General features: G+C 27.2%; 3 protein-coding genes and 1 pseudogene across 5 annotated transcripts in view; 1 reads left to right on the forward strand and 3 right to left on the reverse strand.

The window, feature by feature from the left end:
• LOC149061078 (uncharacterized) overlaps nucleotides 1–15,429 on the reverse strand; it is a 288,522-nt pseudogene extending 273,093 nt beyond the window's left edge. The window contains exon 1 of the transcript XR_016192469.1: nucleotides 14,887–15,429. The product of XR_016192469.1 is annotated as an uncharacterized LOC149061078 (transcript). The remainder of the gene's footprint in view (nucleotides 1–14,886) is intronic.
• On the forward strand, nucleotides 1,711–20,892 carry LOC107169871 (non-canonical pre-mRNAs endonuclease FASTKD5, mitochondrial). 2 transcript variants are annotated; one of them, XM_089217903.1, is made up of 9 exons: nucleotides 1,711–2,529; nucleotides 2,687–2,951; nucleotides 3,259–3,462; nucleotides 3,534–3,765; nucleotides 7,619–7,743; nucleotides 11,265–11,421; nucleotides 11,493–11,716; nucleotides 12,417–12,515; nucleotides 20,660–20,892. In XM_089217903.1, the coding sequence occupies exons 1-8, from the start codon at nucleotides 1,868–1,870 to the stop codon at nucleotides 12,501–12,503; spliced, it is 1,956 nt and encodes a 651-aa protein (XP_089074029.1). In that variant the 5' UTR covers nucleotides 1,711–1,867; the 3' UTR covers nucleotides 12,504–12,515; nucleotides 20,660–20,892. The 2 variants fall into 2 exon arrangements, with proteins under 2 accessions (XP_089074029.1, XP_089074064.1); XM_089217938.1 differs by lacking the exon at nucleotides 20,660–20,892 and adding an exon at nucleotides 12,584–13,819.
• Nucleotides 13,281–14,525, reverse strand: LOC149061090 (uncharacterized). The gene is made up of 4 exons (XM_089218486.1): nucleotides 14,223–14,525; nucleotides 13,863–14,143; nucleotides 13,623–13,785; nucleotides 13,281–13,539 (listed from the first exon to the last, which is right to left on the reverse strand). Exons 1-4 carry the CDS (start codon nucleotides 14,254–14,256, stop codon nucleotides 13,367–13,369), a joined length of 651 nt encoding a protein of 216 aa, XP_089074612.1. The 5' UTR covers nucleotides 14,257–14,525; the 3' UTR covers nucleotides 13,281–13,366.
• LOC107169872 (zinc finger MYM-type protein 1-like) lies at nucleotides 18,583–20,680 on the reverse strand. Its single transcript, XM_089218017.1, has one exon. It carries the CDS (start codon nucleotides 20,583–20,585, stop codon nucleotides 18,993–18,995), a length of 1,593 nt encoding a protein of 530 aa, XP_089074143.1. The 5' UTR covers nucleotides 20,586–20,680; the 3' UTR covers nucleotides 18,583–18,992.
• Nucleotides 20,893–25,277: the final 4,385 nt, after the last annotated feature.

Here is a 25,277-nt window from a genome sequence, read left to right on the forward strand (position 1 = left end):
GACTTCTACGTCGATGATTTACTTACCGGTTGTGACACTTTACTGACCGGTTGAACCACAAAGCTGTCAAAACCTAATAATATTTATAACATTTTATCATAATAAATTATTATTAATAATATAGAAATAAATAATTATGACTTGACTTTTATCTTTATTGGGATTGAAGATAATCTATTTGGTTCAATCATGTACGGTGTTAATACATCTATTAACTCCTGAACCAAAGCCTTACTGAGTCTAAACTTTTTTAGAAACTGGTGGTCAGATAGTTCTAAAAATATAATAAATTATAAAGAGTATAAATGTATAATGTAATTAAGTAGGTATGAACTAAGAAGGCTATAAACACTATAGGTTATTTATTATTATTAGACAAACCAACCTTCCATAACATTTTTGGCATTATAATATTGCCTAGGCCGATTACCTACAGCTCTAATTTCAGCCTCCTCTAACATTCCCAAGACTTCCAAGTGCACAATTTCTTCAAGCGCCATTTTCCCAAGTCCCGAAAAAAATAAATTATAATATCGTATATTAAACTATTTGAAAACTGTATATAGTAATAATATACTTAAAAAATACGGTTTATGTTTTGATTTAAATACTCATAAACGCAAATTGACAATAAACCAATAAAAAAAACTAATAAGATAACAAATGGTATGATAATTAATACGAAACGATCAATTCGTTACGTACAGAGGTTGACGAACGTCGATTACGAATATTTACGTATACGTTTCGTTCGAAAAGTTTCGAGAATACGAAATTTTGAAACATTACGTAAAAATGGCGGATTACGTACATTTTACTCGTTCTTTTTCCTCACGTAGTTTTCGAGAATAGACCCCCAGTCCATAGTATCTTAGTTCGGTAATCGGAATAAAAATCCCCGGAAAAGAAATCCCCGGAAAAAAAATCCCCGTAAAAAAATCCCCAAAGCAACTATTTAGTATTTAAATTATAATAATAAAAATAATAATATTATCTTTATATACCTATATTATTAATTAACTTATATCATTAAAATACGCAACAAATATGTAGTAAAAATCATTAATATATGCAACAAATATGCATTTACAAAATTTATATTTAAAAATTCAAAGTTCGTAGTTCTATCAGTAACAGCCGTAACAATAACCACAATCTTAGATTATACGAGTATACAGACTGTATACCGTATACGACCTGATAAGTAATATTCAATCATAAAATATTATTTTTAATTTTAAACCACAGAATTTAAAAATCCAATTTTAAATTTCAAAAACAATTAATATAATAGTTTATCCTTTTTTATTTGTCACCATTCACCCTATACTCAACATTTACCCACCGTATACCTATAAAATGAATATTTTTTTCACGTATACACATTTCTTTATAAATATTGTTATAAGTATACGCCGTATACTCCCGTATACGCTCTAATACACCTCATTGTACTGTACAATGGTAAATTTGGTAATGACGTTGCTGGATAAAATGGTTTTTGGTTGTACATGACACATCACACATGTAATGTTCACTTTTTCAAAGTTTACTATTTCTATGGAAAATATGTATAATGGATAATTTAGTAAATGGTAAAACTGGTAGCAACCCGTCGTTATTGTGCTTATCAATAACTAGCGTTTTCGTTTGTTATCCTAATCCTATGTTGATAGATAATAAAATAATTTTAAATTGTTATCAGCCAATTTATGCCAATTCGTTGGTGGTGTTTTTTTTTTCGAGTTTACTGTTTCGGGTTATTATTTATTACTAAACAGCGATAATGTAGACATGGACGATGTTAGGTGATTGAAGTTGTACGTTGTAATTTTAGAAATCTGATCGACATCTATCGCGTTGTACCATGAATCGGACACTGAGTCGTTTGGCTGTCGTCAGACGTGTGTTCGCCAATAATCACGGGCGGCGGAATGCGTTCGCTCAAGTCTGGCCGGTGTTCGCCTCTTCTCCTTCTTATTCTTCTTCAGCACTTCGTACTACTTACGTTAATGTAGAAAATCATAACGCTCATAACGTAATGGTCAACGATCCTGGGTATCGTTCTACTGTCGTAAATCCAGACGCCCACGCTGTCGACTGGCCAGCAGCTATTACTGCTCAGCAGTTCCATGTGCTCATCAGCCAGGACTTCAGTGCTAAGACGGCTGACGAGGTGTTCAATGACTTTACAGCAATCAGCTCATACGCTAGGGGCAGAGATTACCGGCTGGCTGATACCCTGTACGATGGTCTTCGGGACCGCCTGATTGCTGTCTTGACTCAAATGACTGACCAGCAGCTGCTGTCTATATTTGCTCTCATACCACTGTGGGACACTAAAGATGCCAAGGATCCCGCTTACCACCGTTTATGGTCTGAGTTTGACCGACAGTGCATTGACAGGCACAGGCGTTGGACTCTCAACAAGCTTTTATTATTCATGGACCACTGGTACTTGATGAGGTTGTCTAGATTGAGCAATTTTGTTTGGATAGGTGTCCGGAAGCTAGCTCGGAAGCCGTCAAGGTAAATATATTGATAATCATTTATCAATTTGGTAGTCTCAAATTAAATGTTTTTCATTAGTTAATATTTAATTTATGTTTCATAGGTATACATTTACGACAGTACAATATATTTTTTGAAATATTGATTTAAAAATAATAAATTTTGTTTATTTCAGGTTGACACCTAAGCAATTAGTTCAGATGATGTTTTATGCTAACACAAGTAGAAAGTTTTTACCAACACTACCAATGTATGATATCGAACAAGAAATATGTTCTTATTACAATGACTTTAATATTAAAGAATTGGGCATAGTGGCTTTAGGATTTTTTAAAACTCAAACACCCATACGTAATCAAGAGCTTGTAAAAAATCTATACAACTCTGTAATCAAAGAGATTTCCAACATTAACAGCATAGAGTTGGCTGCATTTTTAAAGGTACTTCTTTAGGTTACGTCTTTAATTATTTAAACAAAAATCCTATATTCTGTCGAGCGAGATGATGTACGTGCACTACAAAAATCAAGCTATAGGGTTTTCATGAATCGGTGTTATTGGGGGGGGGGGGGAGTACTATCTTTGGCATGATTTGGTTTTTTTTTCAAAATTGGTAATGCCTTGAATCAAAAATTTGTAAGTTGCTGGTTTTGAAAAAAGAATGAAATTAATCAATTTTACTTAATCAATAAGTTCACATTCCTTTTATAAACATCTTGTCTCTTATTCATTTTGAATTTTGATTTAGATATTTAGGTATTGCTCTAAGCACCAACATGCTGATTATATGTACACATTAATGGATGCCTTAGTAAATAAAGTTGATGAAGTAAAATTAGTGTGCTGTGTCCATATGGCGCTATTGGGTACAAATCTATTGATAAGACATGAAAATCTTTTAATCAAAATTTCGCAGCGCATAGTTGATGAAATATCTCTAGCAAGAATTAAGGTGATATTTTATTTTCAAATTTCATCTGTACAATTAAATTGAATAACATCATATAATTTTTTTTTTTTTAGGATTTAGAAAGAATAACTTTAGCTTTAACTATGCTCAATTATAATCCAAAGACAACACCATGTATATTCAAAACGGTTGTTAATGAACTTCGGAGTGATACAAGAAATGTTGAATTTGAAGATCACACTAGATGTTATATTTATACTTTGTCATATTTAGCCGTGAATAATATTTTTCCTAAAGATTGTATCTCAAAAGCTTTAGAAATTGAAACACTTCATAAATGTTTTGGTAAGTCACAAAAAAATTTAAAAATATAGACTTTTAACGTATAAATATAAAGTGTGCATCTAAGTAATTGACAATACATTTTTAGTATACAGGGCGATTTTTTTATCATGAACCACTCATTATTTCAAAAAGTATCAATGTTTTTGAAAATATTTTTTTACAAAGTTTCATGTTGTTAAAAAAACAACGTTTTTATAAAAAAATTATATTTTTTAATATTTTTTATCCTTATAATTTTTGAAGTTTTTTACTTTTTTGAATGGCAACCTAGAGTTTTAATTTCATATTCCAAAGCAGAATATTTTTCTAAGTATTTTGATACGTAAAAATCGAATTTTGGACGAGTAGTTTATGAGTTATAAGTATTTAAAGTTTAGATTGGCGGAGTGGAGTGGTACGGGGTTACCCCGCAAAATGTTTGTCCACTACTCCGCTTGTCTAAACTTTAAATACTTATAACTCATGAACTATTCGTCCAAAATTCGATTTTTACGTATCAAAATACTTAGAAAAATATTCTGCTTTGGAATATGAAATTAAAACTCTAGGTTGCCATTCAAAAAAGTAAAAAACTTAAAAAATTATAAGGATAAAAAATATTAAAAAATATAATTTTTTCATAAAAACGTTGTTTTTTTAACAATATGAAACTTTGTAAAAAAATATTTTAAAAAACATTGATACTTTTTGAAATAATGAGTGGTTCATGATAAAAAAATCACCCTGTATTTTGAAAATGGCAAATACTTCTGATACACTATGTTATGTTAGTGTATATTGTAAATAATTAATTAGTTTCATAATCTATCTAATTAAAGTAATTTAGTTTATACTTTGTTTATTTATATATAATTATTATATGTCATAATTAAAAATTCCAAATAATATTAGTCGTTAAGATGAGTTCACACCGTATATATCATAGCTCAAAATAATAAAAATATATATATATAATTAGGGCCAGAAATGTATGCATTTGCATATTTGGAACATTTTTAATTTTTATGCATATTTTACCATTTTTCTAAAATACAGTGTATCAAGTCTTAATCTGATTTCAAACATTTATATTTATATTAAAAATGAAGATAAAAGGGTGAAATAAAGTAAAATAGATTCTAAAAATGGTCAAATTTTACTTACTTTGGTTACAAATGTTCAATATGACCCTAACTGGCCACCCCTATATACATCTATGCAGTAATCAAATTCTTCCCAAACGTTGCTGATCATATCTGGTGTCACGGCATTAACAGCATTTTTGATTCTGACTTTGAGCTCTCCCAAGTAATGGTGGTACATACACTTTCTCTTTTACGTAGCCCTATAAAAAAATCCCACACTGTGAGGTCAGGGGAACATGGTAGCCAGGTATGTATCGCCAAATCCTTGTTTTTTACGCCCAATTCATCGCCACCGCTGAGGGAGTTCCCCGTTCAAATATCTAATTTCCAGTACGGCGGTGCTCCATCTTGTTGAAAAATAAACTCACCAGTATCTGCTTGTAACTGTGAAAACAACCATGTTTCCAACATGATTAGAAATGTGTTACCCATTAAAGTGTTTTTTTCTTAAAAAAAAAAAAAATAGACCATAAACATTTTTCCTGGAAATTACGCAAAAAACATTGATTTTTAGTGAATCCCTTTGATGCTCAACAGTTGCGTGTGGTTGCTCTATAGCCCAAATCCTGACATTATGGTGGTTAACCTTTCCACTTAGATGAAATGTGGCTTCGTCCAAAAAAACAATGCATAAGACAAATGACTCATCTTCTTGTTTTTGGATATGAAATTGCAAAAATTAATCCTTTTTTGTTTGTCATCGGGTTGGAGGGCTTGTAACAGTTGTATTCGGTATGCCTTTAATGTCAAATGACATTGTAAATGTGGAAGATCTATCTCTAGGTTTGGAGGATGTGTAGATTTCTATGGTCTGCGAATGAAACTTTGTTGAACACACTTGATATTTTTGTCAGAGGTACGAGGTACCTACTAGCACGTTAAATGCTTAGAGCAGTTGGAGCTTCAGTTCCATAAGTTCTTCAAAAATCACGTTTAAAGGTTATTGCCGACTCGCACTTAATGAAACGTAGGACACAAAACGCTTTCTGTTGCAGAGTAGCCATAACAAAACAATTTAACCTTTCCATTAATACATTGGGCATTAACCGTTGCCGATCTATATCAGTTTGTAATTGGATGATGACTTTTGAAACACCTTATAATATAATAGATATTTATGAAAAAAATAGTATTAAGTTATTAATACCAATATTTAATGATATGTCCTATGTGAAGCCTGCGAATGTTAAAAAAAAAACTTTACTAAAAATCGATGTGCATATTTATCCAAATCTTTAGTAGTTAACTGTAAGTCTGTAATTCTCCTGGTAACTTTGAAATATTGTATTATAAAAATATACTAAATTTGTTTTAATTGATTTTTATTCATGAATTTTTATTTGGGTGATTGAATGTTCAAAATGCAACATACAATTGAATACATCATACAAAATACAATTAAATTATATCAATAAGCCAATTAATATATTTATTTGTTCCATATTAATTATTTAATGAATTATATATATATATATATATATATATATATATATATATTGTTAAACTAAATCAATTTAATTAATATGCATTTTTGTTCACATATATGAATTTTTGAATGAAAATCAGTGCATATTTTGTACATTTTTAATACATATAACTCCTGGCCCTAATTATAATCATACGATTAAAAATGCTTTGCGGTTAGGCGGGCATGTACACTTCATTGATTTTTTCAAAATTATTAACTATTTACACATGCATATTATTATAGTATACAATAAAACGTTTTTAATTCAATAGTATTAAACAAAATTGTACTTTTGAAAATGCTCAAATTGAAAAATTTTTCGTTCCAGTACACATTTTTATGTATCCCCCAAATTTTGTGATAGATTTTTGAAATTTTTTCTATGTATTAATTTTTTAGTAGTAATATACTATATAATATACTTGCTTTATACTATTTAGACAATTTTTCACATTTTGTTCTTATTTATAAAAAGAGCATACCTCTGTGTGTGGTGTGTGTGTGTGTGTGTGTGTGTGTGTGTGTGTGTGTGTGTGCACAGGCCTTTTTTTTTATGATGTACCACTTCAAAGGTCTGTAATAAATGAAATAAAAGTGAGACTTTTCTCCTAGCCTGTGCAATTATAAAAAGACCCTAAGCATTAAAATCTGTTCTCCAGTTTAAGTAAAACATAGCTAAAATTAATTTTGGTTTAACAGTTAAAAATTAATTATTATTCTTTTTAATTTTTAAATTTCATATTTTAAATCTAATTGATAGGACCTTTTTAGTGTGTCACCAACAAACTTTTTAGTTGTCATAGTTTTAAGAGAAAATATGATACAAGTTTTCAGACCGCTTTTTTTTTTTTGGATTCGAGATTCGAATCATTATTCAGCTTGGGAATAATATTGGTTGTATCTCATTAATGTATCCTACATTAAAGGTAACTTAATTACCCACCTAATCATTATGACTGAGTTGCATTATGTGTTGTTATTCCATTGTCTGGCTTTTAGATCATTAATCGTATTGAGTATAAATAAATACAATTATATTGGTAAAAATTAAATATTTCTTACCAAAACATAAATGTTTAACAAAAATGTTCATAGAAATAATTTGTGTTTACATGTAAATTACATGTTGAATGGTGTTAATTTTAATTTAATTCAATTTCAATAAAGCAACTATAGTATCTGATTATTTAAATATTATTAACATTGTTATTTAATTAACTAGCTTTAACAACATTTATTAAATTATGGGTATCATTTTTAGGAAAAAGATTATCCAGATTTAATATACCCCGTGATATTGTAAGTTTGAACAATAGTGTTCTAGTCGAATGCCCCGACTATTCTGGTTCATTACTACCAGATACATTAAAAGAATCTTGCAATGAAGTAAGTTTCTTATGTTTATCCTTACAGTTTTAAAAGTGTAATTTATTTAACAATTTGTAATATAAGTTTGATGAAATAGACATTTTTATTAAAAAAAAAAAAAAATAATGATGTGAAAATATTGATTACTAGTTAATATTTAAAATACCAGTTGGGTTTTCGCTAATGTATGAAATTTATATGGTTAGGTAAATAATCTGGACTGGATTAGAAAAATCCCTTCGTTGTATAGAATTACAATTCTTAGTTTATGTGAATTAAATTGTAAATAAAAATGTATAGTATTATTTTAAAAAATAAAATAGAAATTTAGAATTTTGTTTCCTGAAAATAGTTGTTTACATTATGTTATTTCATAATGTGTAACAATAAAATGGAATAATAATTTGATTACATCACAGATTCAGAATGAAACAGTGAAAAAATAAATATTCAAATTTAATATTATTTTTAAATTATACCATAACGCAAATATAATTGATATAATATTTATAGGGTTATGAGTGATAAAGTGTACCTTATTTCTTGGGACACACTGTATAGATAGATTCCATAATAATTTTAAATACACTAACTGAAAGTACTGTTCCTAATTCTATAGAATAACTATTAACTAGTTATTTTATAGAATTACTGAATTTCATACATTAACATTAACATATATGTATTACCTAGCAACAAATAGTTATTGTTATTTATTATATTACATTATATTATTCTTTCTGAACATTATTTTTGTAAATCAAAAATGATTTAAAAATGAAATAACCAAATAAGAATATTTTTATTTGGGCACTGATTATTTAAAAAAATCTTACTTAATGAACAACATTCATGGACTGAGATTTTAAAAAACATTAAAAATTGTTTTCATAAAATTTTAATTTAAAAAAATTGGTTAGCCAATAATGAAAAAAAATAATAATAACCAATAAGTTATAATCCATTTTTATATTTCATTTTTGGTAAAATTCAAAAATGATGATAATAATATGACAAATAAAACACCTATGTAATGTTAATAGTAATTGTAATGTAATTATTATTATTTAATTAAATAAATTATTGCATGAGATTTTGAAAAAATAAATATAGGTTTTGTGAAAATTAATCATTTATTTGTTATTTAGAAAAAAAAAATTATATGGAACCTCTACTTTTATGTTTATTATTATGAGTGAATAAGTCAATCATAAAATACATAGATTAAATTGGATTTGTATGGGTTTTAATTTAAATTATAAATATATAGGATACAAGACTCTATAGCTCAAATGTATTCCTAAAGATGGAAACAATTTCAACTTATTTGAAACATGTTTTTTAATCTAAATAATTGTATCAAAGAATTAATATACATATATATAATAGCAATTTTGCCATTAAAATAATATAATTTCACATTATTGTATGATAATATATCTTGTTTTATATTATTATACATTTTATGTATAATCTATAAAAATCATAGGTCATTATATGTAAATTATTTTCCCTGAGCATTAGACATTTGAGAACCTTTTTTTTTATCTTTAAATAATATTTTTCGTTCTTTAACGTGGCTCTCTTGTATATTCTTGCTAGTATTACTACTATATGCTTCAATAAAAAAAATATACATTTCTGCATAAGAAAATGTATACAAATTATAAAATATAATTAAACATTTTTAGGTTTTAATAATAAATAGAAAATATACATTCATTAAATTTGTCAATATATGTCTCAATTTAATTTAAAGTATTTAAATGTATTTTTAATCATTAATAAAAGTTACTTTACCAAAATTGATTCATGGAAAATGGTTAATTATTTATCATACATATAACATGTGTTCACCAATTTAGGGAATATGGAATTTCTCGGTCAGATTATATTGGAATAAATTGAATTTTTTTTACAAGCTAGTAGTATATAAATTTCAAATTTTTAACAGTCTTGGTACACGCTTGCTCAATGCAACTTATTATTTTTTTTAATAGCAACCGGTATTTTTAATACCAAATTCGGATAGACTGAATCTTTTTAAGTCATTTTTACAACTCAACCATAGCTCTAAAACCAAAATTGACTGAATGAGAACCATTCAAATTTTAATAAATAATATGCATAAAACCATTTATAATTATTTATTTATTGGTTACTTTTTGAATATTTTTACGTATTTTTTTGTTTATACTTGTTATAAATAAGATAAACATAATATCGATATAAAATTATTTAATTAAAATTTATTCCAACATATCCGGCCGAGAAATTCAGTGTTCCCTAAATTGGTGAACACGCGGTATAGATACAGGGTGTCCCACAGAAATTTGACAAATGAAATAACTTTTGTTCTAATCAAATATTTAAAAAATTTCTTTTAAATATAATTCATAGACACTTGGGCTATACATTTTTAGAACACATTTTTTATTTTTTAATACTGAAAATAAAAAACTTAAAAATTGATAAAAAAAATTTTTCGAAAGATTCAATATAGCCAATTTGTAAATCTGATTTTTAGAAAAATTTATATGGTAAAAACACTTATTTAAGTCAAATGGCTGATTTTTTACAATTTTTTAAATATCAATATTTTCGATAAGTAAATTACGATCTAGTTCATGTTAGAAACCTTGTAATTTCAAATAATAATAAAGTTTTTTAAAAATATTTTATAAGAACATTTTTAAATAAGTGCATTTTAAAATCTAATTATTTTTTTTATTGTCTTTATTTTAATTATATGTGATGTATAAACTATAAATTACTATAATTTACCTAACGAAAATATTGATATTTAAAAAAATTGTAAAAAATCAGCCATTTGATTTAAATATGTGTTTTACCATATAAATTTTTCTAAAAATCAGATTTACAAATTGGCTATATTGAATATTTCGAATAGAAATTTATCAATTTTTAAGTTTTTTATTTTCTGTATTAAAAAATGAAAAATGAAAAATGTATTCTAAAAATGTAGCGCAAGTGACTATGGATTATATTTAAAAGAAATTTTTAAAAAATATTGATTAGAACAAAAGTTATTTCATTTGTCAGAATGTCAGATCTCTTTGGGACAGTGGCGGCTCGTTATGGTAGGCAAGTGAGGCTCAGCCTCACCTAAGAATTGTATAGAAAAAGGAGGGACATATTCTATAATTATTGTTATTTCCAATCAAATTCAAGAATATTAAATTACTCAATAATATATTATACATTTTAAAATACAAAATCTTTTTGTTATTAATATTATTATACATTATTAAGTTTGGGAAACCCTGTATATATACACTAATTCGGTTTGTTTTAACATAAATAATAAATAATTTTAACCCAATTATAGAATTAATTAATAATTATAAACTTTAGTAATCGGTTAATTATAGTTTGTTTTTTCTACTCTAATTTAAAAAAAAAAAAACCACAAACTTCAATATTTATTATATTAATATTTACAAAAATAAGATTATGGTTTAACTTTTTGAGAGTTAATGTATATTTCCATTTTAATCTTATTGTGTTTTATATTTTAGCATTTAGCATGGCATATACCTACTTCAAGTACTATGGCTAAATTGGGTACAAATGACAAAAACTTTATAAAACTTTACATGGAACTTCTAAGGTTATTCAAAAATGACTCGTCCTGTTTACATGCGTGTTACCCTCTTCCTCATCATCCAAAATCTGGTAATTCTTTGTGTATATTTAATTTTTAATTTAATTGTTGTTTTATTAATTTTCCATTATTTTATTACTAGATATATTATTTTGTATTAGTACAAACGGTAAACCAGTAGCTATTCCTGAAACAATGAAAAATAGAACTGTATTCAATGATTTCCAGAAACCACCAAACTTAGGAAAATGGTTTGCTGTAATGACACTTGTGAGAAATTCGGTACTTTATTATAGTAATGAATATAATGGTTTAACATCTTGTAAAATCAGACAGCTAAAGAAACTTGGCTATGAGCCAATTTTGGTAAGAATTTGTGTATATATAATTGTAAAGTATTATGGTAGAAATAACATTGATATCAGTACCTAAAACAACCTACATCATGCTTAAGTCTGATTATTTTCTTTTTAATAAAATAATTTATAAACAACTCTTATAACACTGGCCTCTAAATTAAAGTGCAAATTACTCCTGTTTAATGTTTATTCATATTTTGTTTTGTTGCAATAGATTTGTTTTTAAAATATACTATACTATAGTGTTTCTGATTATATTTTGTTTGTTTATTGGTCAAGATTAAAATCATATCTACATAAATGTCTCTCATGAACCTATTCATATACATAAAAATAAAAATAAATATTTGTGAAAAATAACAATTTATGTAAAATATGCGCTTATCAAATAATAATGATTTGAAATGATAGAGTTTTTGTAAAATGTTTTCCCATTCCTACATAAACATAACTATTTATTAAAATTGTTGTCTTAAGTTTAAAAAAAAATAATGTAATAATTCATATTGCTAACAATGCTAACAATATTACTGCCACAGCATTATAGCAATCAATTAGATTATTCAAAGAAAAACATGCATATTTTCAGAAGCATAGTTCCTAATTAATATTATTATATCCATGTAATTTATTTTGGTATCAATCAAGGTATTATTATAATTTTGTATGTAACTTAAAATAATTTTATAATTCTGATTAATTTACAGTTTACTGTTAAAGAGCTGGGAACTGAATGTGACTTTCAAACATTATTATCTGACAAATTCAAGAGTCATGGAATAATTGTTAATTAACAATTTTTAAGGGTTAGTTTTTGTTTATTTTCAATTGATAAATACTTTCATATTATTCTATTGTTAATAAATTATTTCAGATAATTGCATTGTGTTTCACTATTATTATTTTTTATAATTATTAACATAAAATGTTAATAATTTAGTTATGGTATACTTCTAAAATATAAGAACTACTTCTAATTATTAATTTTATCATATATTAATTGGTACTGAGTTGATGAATGATCCTTTAAAAACGTGATTATAATACTTACCCAGTAAACATGTGAATGTCTATTATATACAATTTTTTAGATCAAAATATCTATTTTTGATGTATAATAGATGTTCTTTTTATGTTCTAAAATAAGTCTAAATGAGACAACTATTTAAAGTCTAAGTGAATATTGTTAATATACGTGTTTAAGACTGTCTTTATTGGTATACAAACAAGCATTTTAGATGCAAATAAACTATCTATTATTTGTATAGGATATGAGATACATGACTAATTAATATAATTTAATTTAATATAGTCTTTAGTCTTAAACTATAATCTTTAAGTTAACCATTGTTGACTAATAAGTCCACTTATTTATTATTATACATTTAGAGGTTAATGTAAATATTTACAGTTGGATAGGCATTAAATGTAATTAATATATTCAAAAACAAAAATGAATACCTCCACAAAATTAATTTATTTTAATTGTATAAATAAATAATAATTAATAATTGGAAAAGTGCGCACTTCCATAAAATACAATATATAATATGTAAATGATATTATAATAAAACATGTTAAGTCAAAATTTAATGATGTTTACAATAAAATGTAATTTAATTTACATATATACTTAGTCAAATTAAAAAAAAAACCATTATAAATTAAAATACACTATAATACTATACTCTACCCACCAACCACAATACCACTTAATATTATTATTTATGTTTTTATATTTGTCCCGAGTTGGTGCTAAGCGTAACCAGTTTTTTATTCTGCATCTAACCACATCTTCGGATCCTGTTGGATGTTTCATCATAGTTACATCTTAAAAGGTTAAAATAATAGTATAATTAATTTGATAACTTTAATTTGAGTAAGAAACACTTTTTAGTTGAAAATAGTCTTACCAAGTACAATACCAAACATTATCAAATCTTTGAAAGCATGTTTTCCAGAGTTTCGACCTTCAAAGTTGTAGTTAGATGCGCAATGGTCTGTTAATAATGTTCTTAGTATCAATGTAGTAGTGTCATTTTGCGATCTTCCCCCACATTGCTGTAATCTACTGATCTAAAATTAAAATTAAATTTGAATTACTGTTTTATTATGGTAGTTTTTAATAATTGGGTGAGTAAATTAATTAATACCATTAGTTGTCGTGAAGCAGACAATTGCAATTTTTCTTCGATATCACACACTTCAGCTACAGATTTAGCAGGTAGAATGAAATGTTCAGAACATTTTTGTCTGATTGTTGTTTGGGGTTTAGATTCTCCATTGCTCATGATTAATTTTGTTAGTAATTTATTGGTTATCTGTTGACCTCTTACAATTTGTTGAACTAACAAAATTTGCTGTTGTAATAAATGTATTGTAGCATGAGACAAGTCCGCAGATCCAGATGATGAAGGCTGATACTGTTCATTTTCTACAAAATAAAATAAAAATATATAACACAAACCTATAATAAGAATGACATTTATGCTTAAGCAGAAGAAAATATTTACCTTCATTATGAAATTCATTATCATTTTCAAACATTGGTGGTGATAAACAATTGTCAGAATTTGTTTCTGTTAGTAGCTGATCTACAATACATTTGATATTAATAATTGACAAGTCAGTAAGCAATAACTGTGTAATATGGTAATCGGAATAAACATCCCCAGCCTACATTATTACTCACAACCACAACATGAAAATGATTTTAATATTTAATTACAAATAGGTATACTATATATTAAAGTTATCAATCTAAAAATATGTAATTACAAATAAATATACTATATTATATTATAGTTATCAGTCAAAAAATTAATATAGGTATTATATAATGTTATAAATAATTTTAAATATAAAAAAAATTTTCGAAAATAATAATCACCGTTACTCGTTAGTTATTAGATTGTTTTCTTATATTGTGGCTTATTGAATAAAAATCCGGAATATTTATTCTTCCACTAATAAACCGGGCACAAAGTTCTTTTAATCTTACTTCCGTCCGCATCTGTCCAAGTTTGGTTGTTTTCTTATTGGTTTACTGGAGGAATGCTTCGAAGACGAAGCATTGGACTCGTTTTTCCTATTCTTTTAAAAGATCCATTAACATATGTAGTATCAAAATATATTATAAAATCTTCTGCTCTAGTTGGTATATTTTCTTTTAACCACTCCATGCCATTTTTAACATCATATAAAGGAAGAAAAGCTAGACTATCAACCATAGTACAGAACTTACGGAATGCTTCGTCTTTTTTATAGCGTTCGGACAAGCCTAATTCTTGTAATTTTCTATACGTTGATTGACAGAGGTGGTAAAAACATCCTCGAATCGTAATGTGGCTGCCTAAGATCAGTTTTGCTGCATTCATGACGGCTAGTTCAAAATCCATGTTTAAGAAAACGGGATCTGAGTATTTTCCTCGTTTTTCACACTCGTTCATTACAGTACGAAACAAATGTTCATAGTTGTATTGTGTTTTACGTTCAAGAATAGAGTAAACAGCTGTAATAAAAATTGAATTTTTTTGAACTCGAAATACGTACAGTTGCTTAAAATATTCAGGCGCAAGTCCAAAATTTCCGTCTATGGACCATGTATTAGATCAGTGGTCTTCAACCGGTGGGTCGCGATCCATTTTTGGGTCGCGTAAGCTTTAAAATTGGGTCGCGATAAGTCTTCTTTTTAAAATAAAAATAAAATTTTTAATATTATAAAAGGTAAAAAAATAATTTTTTAATAATTAAATTTAGAAATTTAATAAATGAAAATATAGTTTAAAAATAGTAGTGTATGTTGTGTATTATATTGTATCAACAATATTTTATAATTTATTGTTATTCTATATTCTATTCTATAATATTATAATGAATATTAAATCACGGTATAATGTTTCATATTAGACTGGTATGATTGTACGTAGTAAGATAGTAATTTATTGAGATAAGAATTAACGAATAAACTGTGTTATTAATAGAATTAACATTGTTATCGTTAGAGTCCCGTAATCTACGAATATTATCGATATTGTTGCTGTGTTTAAGGACGAAGTATAATAAATGTTAATACATTTTTTGTATCATATTTTCATTTTATTTTATATTTTCATATGAATTCTATACATTTTCAATTAATAATAATATTCTACCTATTAAAATGTAATTTTTATTCATTCAATTTTAATAGTACTATTGCAAAGTGTTAAGCAATTTTCGATTTTTTATAAAGCTTACGTGGGTCGCGAGTCCAAAAAGGTTGAAGACCACTGTATTAGATGCTGCTAATAAAGATAACCCCGTGTCTGTGGCAAATATTAATACGCCAACGTATAAAATTGGAGCACTTTTTTTGAAAATGGTGAAGAAATCCGAGGTGCGCAATTTTAGGTTTTTTACTATTAGTTTTAATAATTTCAATAGCGTGATCCATGTTTGTGTGTAGCCGTGTAGGTATACTATCGTGTACTAAGTGTGTACTGCATAGAGCGACAGAGCTCAGACCTATAATATGTGATTCACTACAAATCGTTGCTAATTTTTCTTGTACACTACAATATTTGAACATGGTCATACCCATTTATTTTAAGATAGCGAGTATCTAGATTATGTTCGTGAGCCCATTACAGATAAGATAGATAGGTGTTACTTTATACCTTATTTTAGATAATATCAAAGGTATACACTACACCGCACAATGATATAACAATTACTGTAACATTTGAAGTATAAATTATAAATTAATGTAAAAAATATAAATTAATGTAATGCAATAATATAATCTGGGGATTTTTATTCCGGGATTCGTGTAATATTAATTATTTAATTACCTTGAACAAGTAAATTAATTTGTGTCAAATTATTTTCTGAAATTGAATTATCGATATTATATTTCTGTGGAACTGGAGTAGTAAAAATTGATGTGACTTTTTTGAATACTGGAGTCGTAAGACTAATTGTAGATTTTGTAGATTCTCTTATTTGATTTTGTGAAACTGGAGTTGTGATGATATTAGACTGTTTTAATTTGTTTGTTCTATTATAAGAATCATCTAATAAAAACATATTTTATGTTAAATGGAACAAGTAATAAGTAACCTAGCACAAAAAAAAATCCATACGTTGCATCTATGCGTTGCAGAACTTTTGATGATTTAAGGGCCGTTTAGTTGATTTATATCATTTAATCGTCTATAACGTTGAGATCAACCTAAGTGTTTAAAATCTTTATAAGGATTTTTAGGCATACTTACAAAATCAATTTAAATTTTGGTGCGAGGCTGATCTTGATGTCTTGAATTCGTATACCGTACACTTCCAGGACGCACTCGTACAGAATAAAATGAACCACAATACGTACTACGTAGACACAAAATACAAAGTAATGCGACAAGCGCGATTGATGAGGCTTATCAGACATTCTGACAAACGTGTATATTATTTTATTATTAAAGTGTCATAAATAATAAAAATGTTTCAAGATAATAATCGACAATAACAATAGCGATTAGCAACCGATAACAACGAGCGTATACGGTTAATTTTAAAAATAAACACTAATATTTTTCTTTATGGACGACGCTGCCGGTCGTCCAGACCCCGCAATAAGTTCGCAGCTAAAACGTACCCGCACGCACACGATTTCAGTGCTATCGGTTAAAATGTACGTATTCAGAATTACGTCTGGACGACGCTGCCGGTCGTCCAGACACTGCTCGTGTGTGCATGCGTACCAGCGTACCCATATGCTCCTGGTATCTAAGGGAAACAAATTTAATGTTCGCATACGACAAAATATACTAGAAATTTAAGTTAGGTCTTAATAAAAATTATTTTTTTTTAAATTATAGAATTAAAAAAATAAATAAATTTTCTTCTTTTAATTAATTTTAGTAGGGGGTGCGATCGTCCCGTCGTCCAAGCCACGAGCCGCCACTGCTAGTTACTACAACTACAGACGGAATGGGACAGTTGAACACCGCCATATGGGCACGGTTAACTCGGCGAGGCCGACTGGGCGCGGGATCAAGTGGGCACGAGTAAAGTGGACGATGGATAGCTGGGCGCTAAATAGTTAATGTATATTAATTAATTAATTATATATATTAATTATATTTATTAATTAATTAATGTATATATTAATACTATTATTATTATTATTATTATTATTTCCAATATTATTGTTGTCGTTTTTGTTATATCTACATGGCACATGGTCTACTCTCTCTCTTTTTTTTTAAATTTAATTTCTTTATATTTATAAGTTCATTTGGTAATTATGCGCTATCCCTCTTAAATATTCAACAATGTCTCTGTTATGATAGTCCCGAACAATCTTTAATATACGTTGATCAGCATCCCTGTACTTTTTTAATTTGGCTGGTGGATTGCGTCCAGCCACAAGGTGTTCATAGTAGAAGTAGCGATTTGCTTGCACTTTTCGTAAGCCGTCTATAAGCTTCCAGATTGTAGGATGATCCATACTTAATTCTGTCTGAAGGCGACGATGAGCTGCTTCAGCATGATTATTAAACCTACTTGTAAATTATTTTTGATTTTAAAAAATTAAAATTTTTGTAACTATTTTAGTAATACTGTAGATAGGTAGTATAGTGAATTTTCATTAAATTTTCGCGCCCATTTGTCTTGCGTCCACTCAACTCGCGCCTAATTGTCCCTACGCCTAGTTGGCAGCGCCGAGTTGGTCGTGCCCAGTTGGGGGCGCCCATTTGTCCTAGACCGACTACAGAATTATAAGTTATAAAGTTTACTACATTGTAGAACATTATTTATTTTTTTATTGACAGTTTCTAATTTAATTAAAATTTAAACTAATAATTTTATACAATATAGATTAATATGAACAATAAAAATAAATAAATATACTTCCTTTTTCCACAAAGGCACTAACAACTTTTAAAATTGTAAAAACGAAATTTATAATACAAGCCGACGGTCACTTTGAGTAAGGTGTTTAAATTCATCAATAACATCATTTATATCAACATTATTTGTAAGTTCTTGCTCAACAAATAAAAAAAGTAAGGCATTCAATCTTTCTTGATCAATTGTGTTCCTCAATTTGTTTTTAACGATGGTTAATTTAGAAAAAGTGCGTTCACAAGTACAGCTTGTAACCGGAATAATAGAAAACATTTTGAGACAATGATAGAATTGTTTATATATAGTTGATCTACTAAACTGACATAACCAATCAAGCCAATGATACGCAGAAGCTGAATTTGTTCCTCTGGGTGTATCTTTGTCAGCCTTTAAAGTTTTTACTTCAGCAATATTAATTCATCAGTTGACGCATTAAAATATTTAAATAATAATTCATAGTTTGATTTTTCTATCTCATCAGATAAATTCACCAACATTCCAACAGAACTGATCAAGTCTAATGTGTCTTGTTGAAATCTTGAGTTTAAGCCTTGACATAGTGTGTCCAAAGTTGAATAAAAAACCAACACCCTCAGTTCTTCCCTTTTAGTTTTAAAAATATATTGATTAGTACATGAATCTATTTTTGTTGAAATTCTTTTATTTTTTACAATGGGAATTTCAATGTTCATTTCTTTACACATTTTTACTGTGTTTTCAAATATATGTTCATAATCTTGAGAAGAATTTCTTAATGAGTTTAATGAGTCTTTCAGTGATCTTATTGTTTGAATAGCAGTTAAAAGTTCTAAATTAGGCGTTTGTAAAAAAGAACTTACTTTTAAAACCATCTGCAAAATAGGGTGCATCATATTTAAACAAAATATGAAATTAAAACTTTTTATTTGAAATAAAAGGCCGACACTCTTAGCTTTCATTTCCTGCACTGAACATGTAGACATTATTGTTTCTAAAGAATTAACTAAAACAGAATAATTATTTTTGACAGCACTCACTGCTTCGGCTCTGCAAGCCCATCTGGTAGTTGAGCATGATTTCAATGTTTGTATTGAGGCACCATTTTCTTTTGAATTTTTTTCAAATATTGCATGTCGCACTGCACTACTTTCAATAAATGAATATATAAACTGAACAGTTCCAAGGAAATCAAATACAATTCTGTTTTGTTGAAGACCTTGACTACTAGATTTTGCACAGATTGAATCAATTAATGATAGGTTCAAACAATGAGCATAGTAATGTACATATAAGATATTCAAATTTTTTTCTTTACACTTGGCCTGAACGCCACCGATACTTCCAGCCATTGTTGAAGCCCCATCAAAACATACTGTAAGTACTGAACTCCATTGTAATTTTAACGAACCAGTTAGAACATCATCTATAGTTTTAAAAATTGAATTGGCATTAACCGACGTCATTCGTTTTAATATTATAAAAGATTCAACAGGCCGATTAGTATCAGAATTAAAGTAACGAACTACTATTGATAATTGTTCATTATGTCCGACATCGGTAGTTTTGTCAGAAATAATAGAAATATATGAACTTTGCAAATTACAGTTAATTTTTTTCATTATAACATTACGAATTGAGTAGATAATGTCATTTTGAATGCGGTTACTGGTATATTGGGCATTTTTAGGGCCAATATTCATATGGTTTCTTAAAACATCATCATATTTAGCTAATATATTGACCATTTCTTTAAAAAGACCTTGTTGGACACTATCATTTTTTTCATTATGACCACGAAATGGTCGACCTTCTTTTGATAAACAAATAGCTATATTTATAAGACGTTCCATAATTTTACGGTTTTCAGAACGTTCTACTTCACGTTTTTGAACAATTAATGTTTTATTAGAGTCAATTACTTCATCAATTGATTTTGAATTTAAAAAGGTAACTAACGATATAGAGCTGTTAAGATGAGCTTTGGACCGTTGATGTTTTTTGAACATATCCATACCTCTATACTAATTATTGAACCCAGTTTTGGAAAAAGCATTTTCTAATTGGCTGGAGTTTATCTAATTTCCAGAGAAGCAACGGCACGGAAAACAAAAAGCTGAATCAAGTTCGATGCTATATTGCAACCATTCAAAATCACTATACCATTGTTGTTGAAATGATCGATTGTAATTCCCTTGTTTTGTTCTTGGAAATGATGACAAAAATGGACGAAAAGGACCTTTAAAAATCCGTTGTCTAAACTCAAGTCTGTTGGTTGGTAGGCTATGAATTGGATCATTTATGCTAACAGCTTTTTCTGGAAATAAAAGAAATTAAATAATGCTTTTAAAAAGAGCTTGTACTACTTTAAAATACTTTTTAAAAAAGATATTGATAAAATTAAGTGTTCAAGGACCTATACCACAATACATTTTTTTTTATAATATATTGTCAAATTATTAATTATTTATGAAAAAGATCAATATGGCCGGATTTCAAAATTTAAAACTCTTTTTCTTCTTTAAAATTCTTCTTTATGTAAATATTATGATTGAATAGCTTTTACTTTGTGTACAATCTAACAATTTTTTTAAAATAATTTAATAATTATTTATCTTGTCTGTTTAAATACATATTATATCAAAATTATTAGGTTATTACCTTTTGCACTTGGATCTGAAGATACATCACTGATTTCATTCATGCTTTTAACGTCTGAACATATAGGAAGGACTTCATCATGAGTATAAATTTGACATTCCCTATTAGTAGTTTGTACTTTTTCATTTTCTTCAAAAATTGACTATAAAATATATAATATATAAATTATTTATCATTGCATTCAGAATAATTAATATGAATAAAGTTCAATTGATCATTATGAATATAGCTAACTTTTTAAAATAGTTAAAAATCCATTTAATTATTAATTATTTATGAAAAAGATCAATATGGCCGGATTTCAAAATTTAAAACTCTAATGAATATAATTTGACTTTGCCAATTTATGATTAAGTACTAACTAGATGCAACTTTTTCTCTATTAAAATTAAGAATGAAAATTATTGCCTAGTATTTCTACCTAAAAAAAAAATATATAAACACTTAAAGAACATCATTGTAAAACCAATATGATTTGTATTTCACTAAGGATTGAATATATTTTAAAATATAAATTAATATGCATCTTATAATTTCCTAAACTTTTATGGAATATTTGTCGAACACTGGTGATTCATTTTTAAGTACTGAAATCAAATATTTCTCTCATAATTTTCAAACAATTTTGTGATTTATTTAAATTTTAATAATATACCTACTGTATTTTAAATATTTTATTGATAATTATATTTATTTCAATGTTATGTGTATGGTTTTATAACATTTAACTAATTATTTCAATAATTCTTCTTTATGTAAATATTATGATTGAATAGCTTTTACTTTGTGTACAATCTAACAATTTTTTTTAAATTATTTAATAATTATTTATCTTGTCTGCTTAAATACATATATATTAAAATTATTAGGTTATTACCTTTTGCACTTGGATCTGAAGATACATCACTGATTTCATTCATGCTTTTAACGTCTGAACATATAGGAAGGACTTCATCATGAGTATAAATTTGACATTCCCTATTAGTAGTTTGTACTTTTTCATTTTCTTCAAAAATTGACTCTATAAAGCATACATGAGTACATGATTAAAGGTAAAAAGAACTATATTAATTTAAAAAATACAAAAATATATTCAATTTTAAAGTTATTTAAAAGAAAATAATAACTTTTTTGTTTAATAATATTAAAATTCGAAGAAATCAAATAGAAAATTATTATTTCTTATTTAAAAATTTTTAAAAATATTTTTTAAAATCATATTTAGTTATTTTTAAGGGCATAAATGCATTCTTATTTTAAGATATTTTAGTCCCTAGCTATAATTATAACATGTTATAATTATTAATGAAGGTATAAATTATTTGACAAAAACTTTCAATTATTATTATAATAAATATGTAACAATATTACAAAAAAAAGAATTACTCTATAGTTGTACACTGGTTGAGTCCTTTTAAAAAGGTAAGCTTTTCAAATTGTTCGATAAAAGAACGAGTAGGTGTCCGATGACCCGAGTTGAATAACTATGATTGAAAAGTACCCATTCCTGACTATAGTATGTATAGTATAAATTACCTGTAAATCCTGCTATAATATTAGTACTTGAGTTGTCATTTGTTTGTTTTAATTTAAAAAAATCAGACACCTTGGCACATTTTTGTCCAATAAGTGTCAACATTTTTTTTTTGTTTTGTCGTACTTTCTCTGCACCTCCTTTTCGCTTTATAGTAGAATTCATATTTGAAAATGTGCACAAAATACAATAAAAAACTGAACTTGGGTCTTGAATACACTTTTCTTTAATTGTTAACAAATAACACATGGATAAAAGTGATATTACGTATTTACGTTGATTCGGTAGAATTAAAATATAATATTACAAATACAATTCACAATGTTAACCGTTACAATCACGGTATTTTCGTAATGTCAACGCGACCAAGCTTTACGCATAGATCGGCTAGAAAATGGTAGGAACGGTGTTTTCTCTTATCGCAAAAGCATATCTCAACGGGAATATAATTTTAATTTTAGATTTTCAACATAAATTAATATTGCAGCTGTAGGCAAGGTCTATCTAAAATTATATTATTGTTCAACAGATAAGTAAACTGAGTACATTAATACTACGAATTATGATACTGAATAATCTAAAGAAACTCTATTTTTAGATTTTATTTACTGAACAGCTAGAGCGTCTTTCCCGGTTTTTACTCTCGATTATCAGAGTAGGTAAAGACGTTTATTATACAACCTTTAATCTTTATAAAACCTACACTATTCAGCCTGCCTTGACTGGCCCTGGTTCAAATTGACCAGCAATATTATCTAGACCAGCCCTTCCGGGCCGATCAGGGGCAGCAAGAGCACACCCTGCTGCCCCCGTGCGCACGCCTATGCTTTTTATATATTTATTTTGTTTTTGTTCTTATTTTTTTTTTTTTTTTTTACTTATATGTATTGTATAGTTTTCTTTTGTCTTAAAAAAAATTTTATATAAAGATCAGTAGAATAATAAAAAAATGTATGGACGCAGGCTTCCTCTCGGTGGCCAACGTGTTAAGTTTCGTTAGAGGTATGTTACAGTACATAATTAAGTATACAAAATATTATTATTATTTAAAACAAAACAATAACTATTGGGTAAGTGTTACTTGTGGTGGATGGAACATGGCTGGTACATTCTTCCCTGCTGATTTTAATATTTTAGTATTATTTAAGTAACCAGACTTGCATGCGGGAACGAAACATTTGATGGGCATATTAGCACAATATGAAAAATGTTTAAAAATAATAAGTTTTACTAGTTTTAGGTAGGTGTGGGTTATATTTCTACTATAGGTAGTGTGGTACTATATAATAATAAAATATAAATAAACAATGTTCATCAATTTGTTAATAATATGTATATTATTCAAAACAAATATACTTAAATAGACAATATTGCTTATAAAATATTTTCAAATCGGCCTTCTTAGCTCTTCCTGGTGGACAATTCTGTAACTAAACTGCCGTAAAAATGGTACTCATTTATTTCTCATACGTATCATTGATAGTGATTACACCGTTTTATCTACATCGTGACACGGACTAAGATATACCATAGATAATATAAGAATGGATAGGACATAAGAGCTTATCACAAGAAAATTTAGTGATACATTTTTAAGGTTATATGGGGCAAATATTGATATGATAAATGATAATAAATGATAATATTTTTTCCTTTTTTTTTTATTAATTAATAAATTTACAAGTAACAATTATTTTAAGTAACAGGATTAATAATAATAATAATTAATATTGTTTAATTTGGTAATTAAAATATTTAATGTATTATACAATTTTCATTCATGTCTGAAATGGACAAGTTTAGTCAATTTACTTCGGAGTTTTAGTCGATCGTTTGCTTTTCTGACTTCGTGAAATAAACGGATATTATAAAACATTATACAAATATTTTTAATAAGATGATCTCTATGCGTATCGAACTGTTGAGTTTGGTCAAATAGCATATTAATGTCATTGTTCACACAAGACATTTTATCAAATATTGAATATTTGTTATGCAATTGTAACTTAACTTTAACTATGAAAAACTGGAGAGATTTTTTCTTATTGATAAATTCAGTCGAATACTGCCTAAATGTTTTCTCAGACTCTATGCAAACTGTTTGTAAGCATTTACTTGGTTTCTTCAAACCACCTCTGTCTTTAATCTCTGCTAGCTTACTTTCATGTGATGTTGAAGTTAAACTATTTTTACAAATATCACAAACAATTTTCTTTTCCAACTTCATGGCAACAAACCCTGCAATGTACATTGTAACATCTTCAACATAAGAACTTAAACGTGCAACTGAGTCAAAATAATCATGGTCATGATTTTCGATTATGGTAATTTGTTCTGTACCATGATTTGGTTTATCGTGAATAGGTACTCTTCAAATTACAATTAATTAGTTAAAATTTAAAGTAAATAAAATGATTTGAGTATTCACAAAATAAAGGCACAAAAAACAAATTCAAAATTGTAATTATTGTAATCAAGGCGGATAGTTCATATCATATTATTATCATGTTAT

This window comes from Diuraphis noxia, unplaced genomic scaffold (genome assembly GCF_037042655.1).
Source record: "Diuraphis noxia isolate RWA-SAM2 unplaced genomic scaffold, SU_Dnox_SAM2 contig0001, whole genome shotgun sequence".
In the NCBI taxonomy this organism is placed as follows: domain Eukaryota; kingdom Metazoa; phylum Arthropoda; class Insecta; order Hemiptera; family Aphididae; genus Diuraphis; species Diuraphis noxia.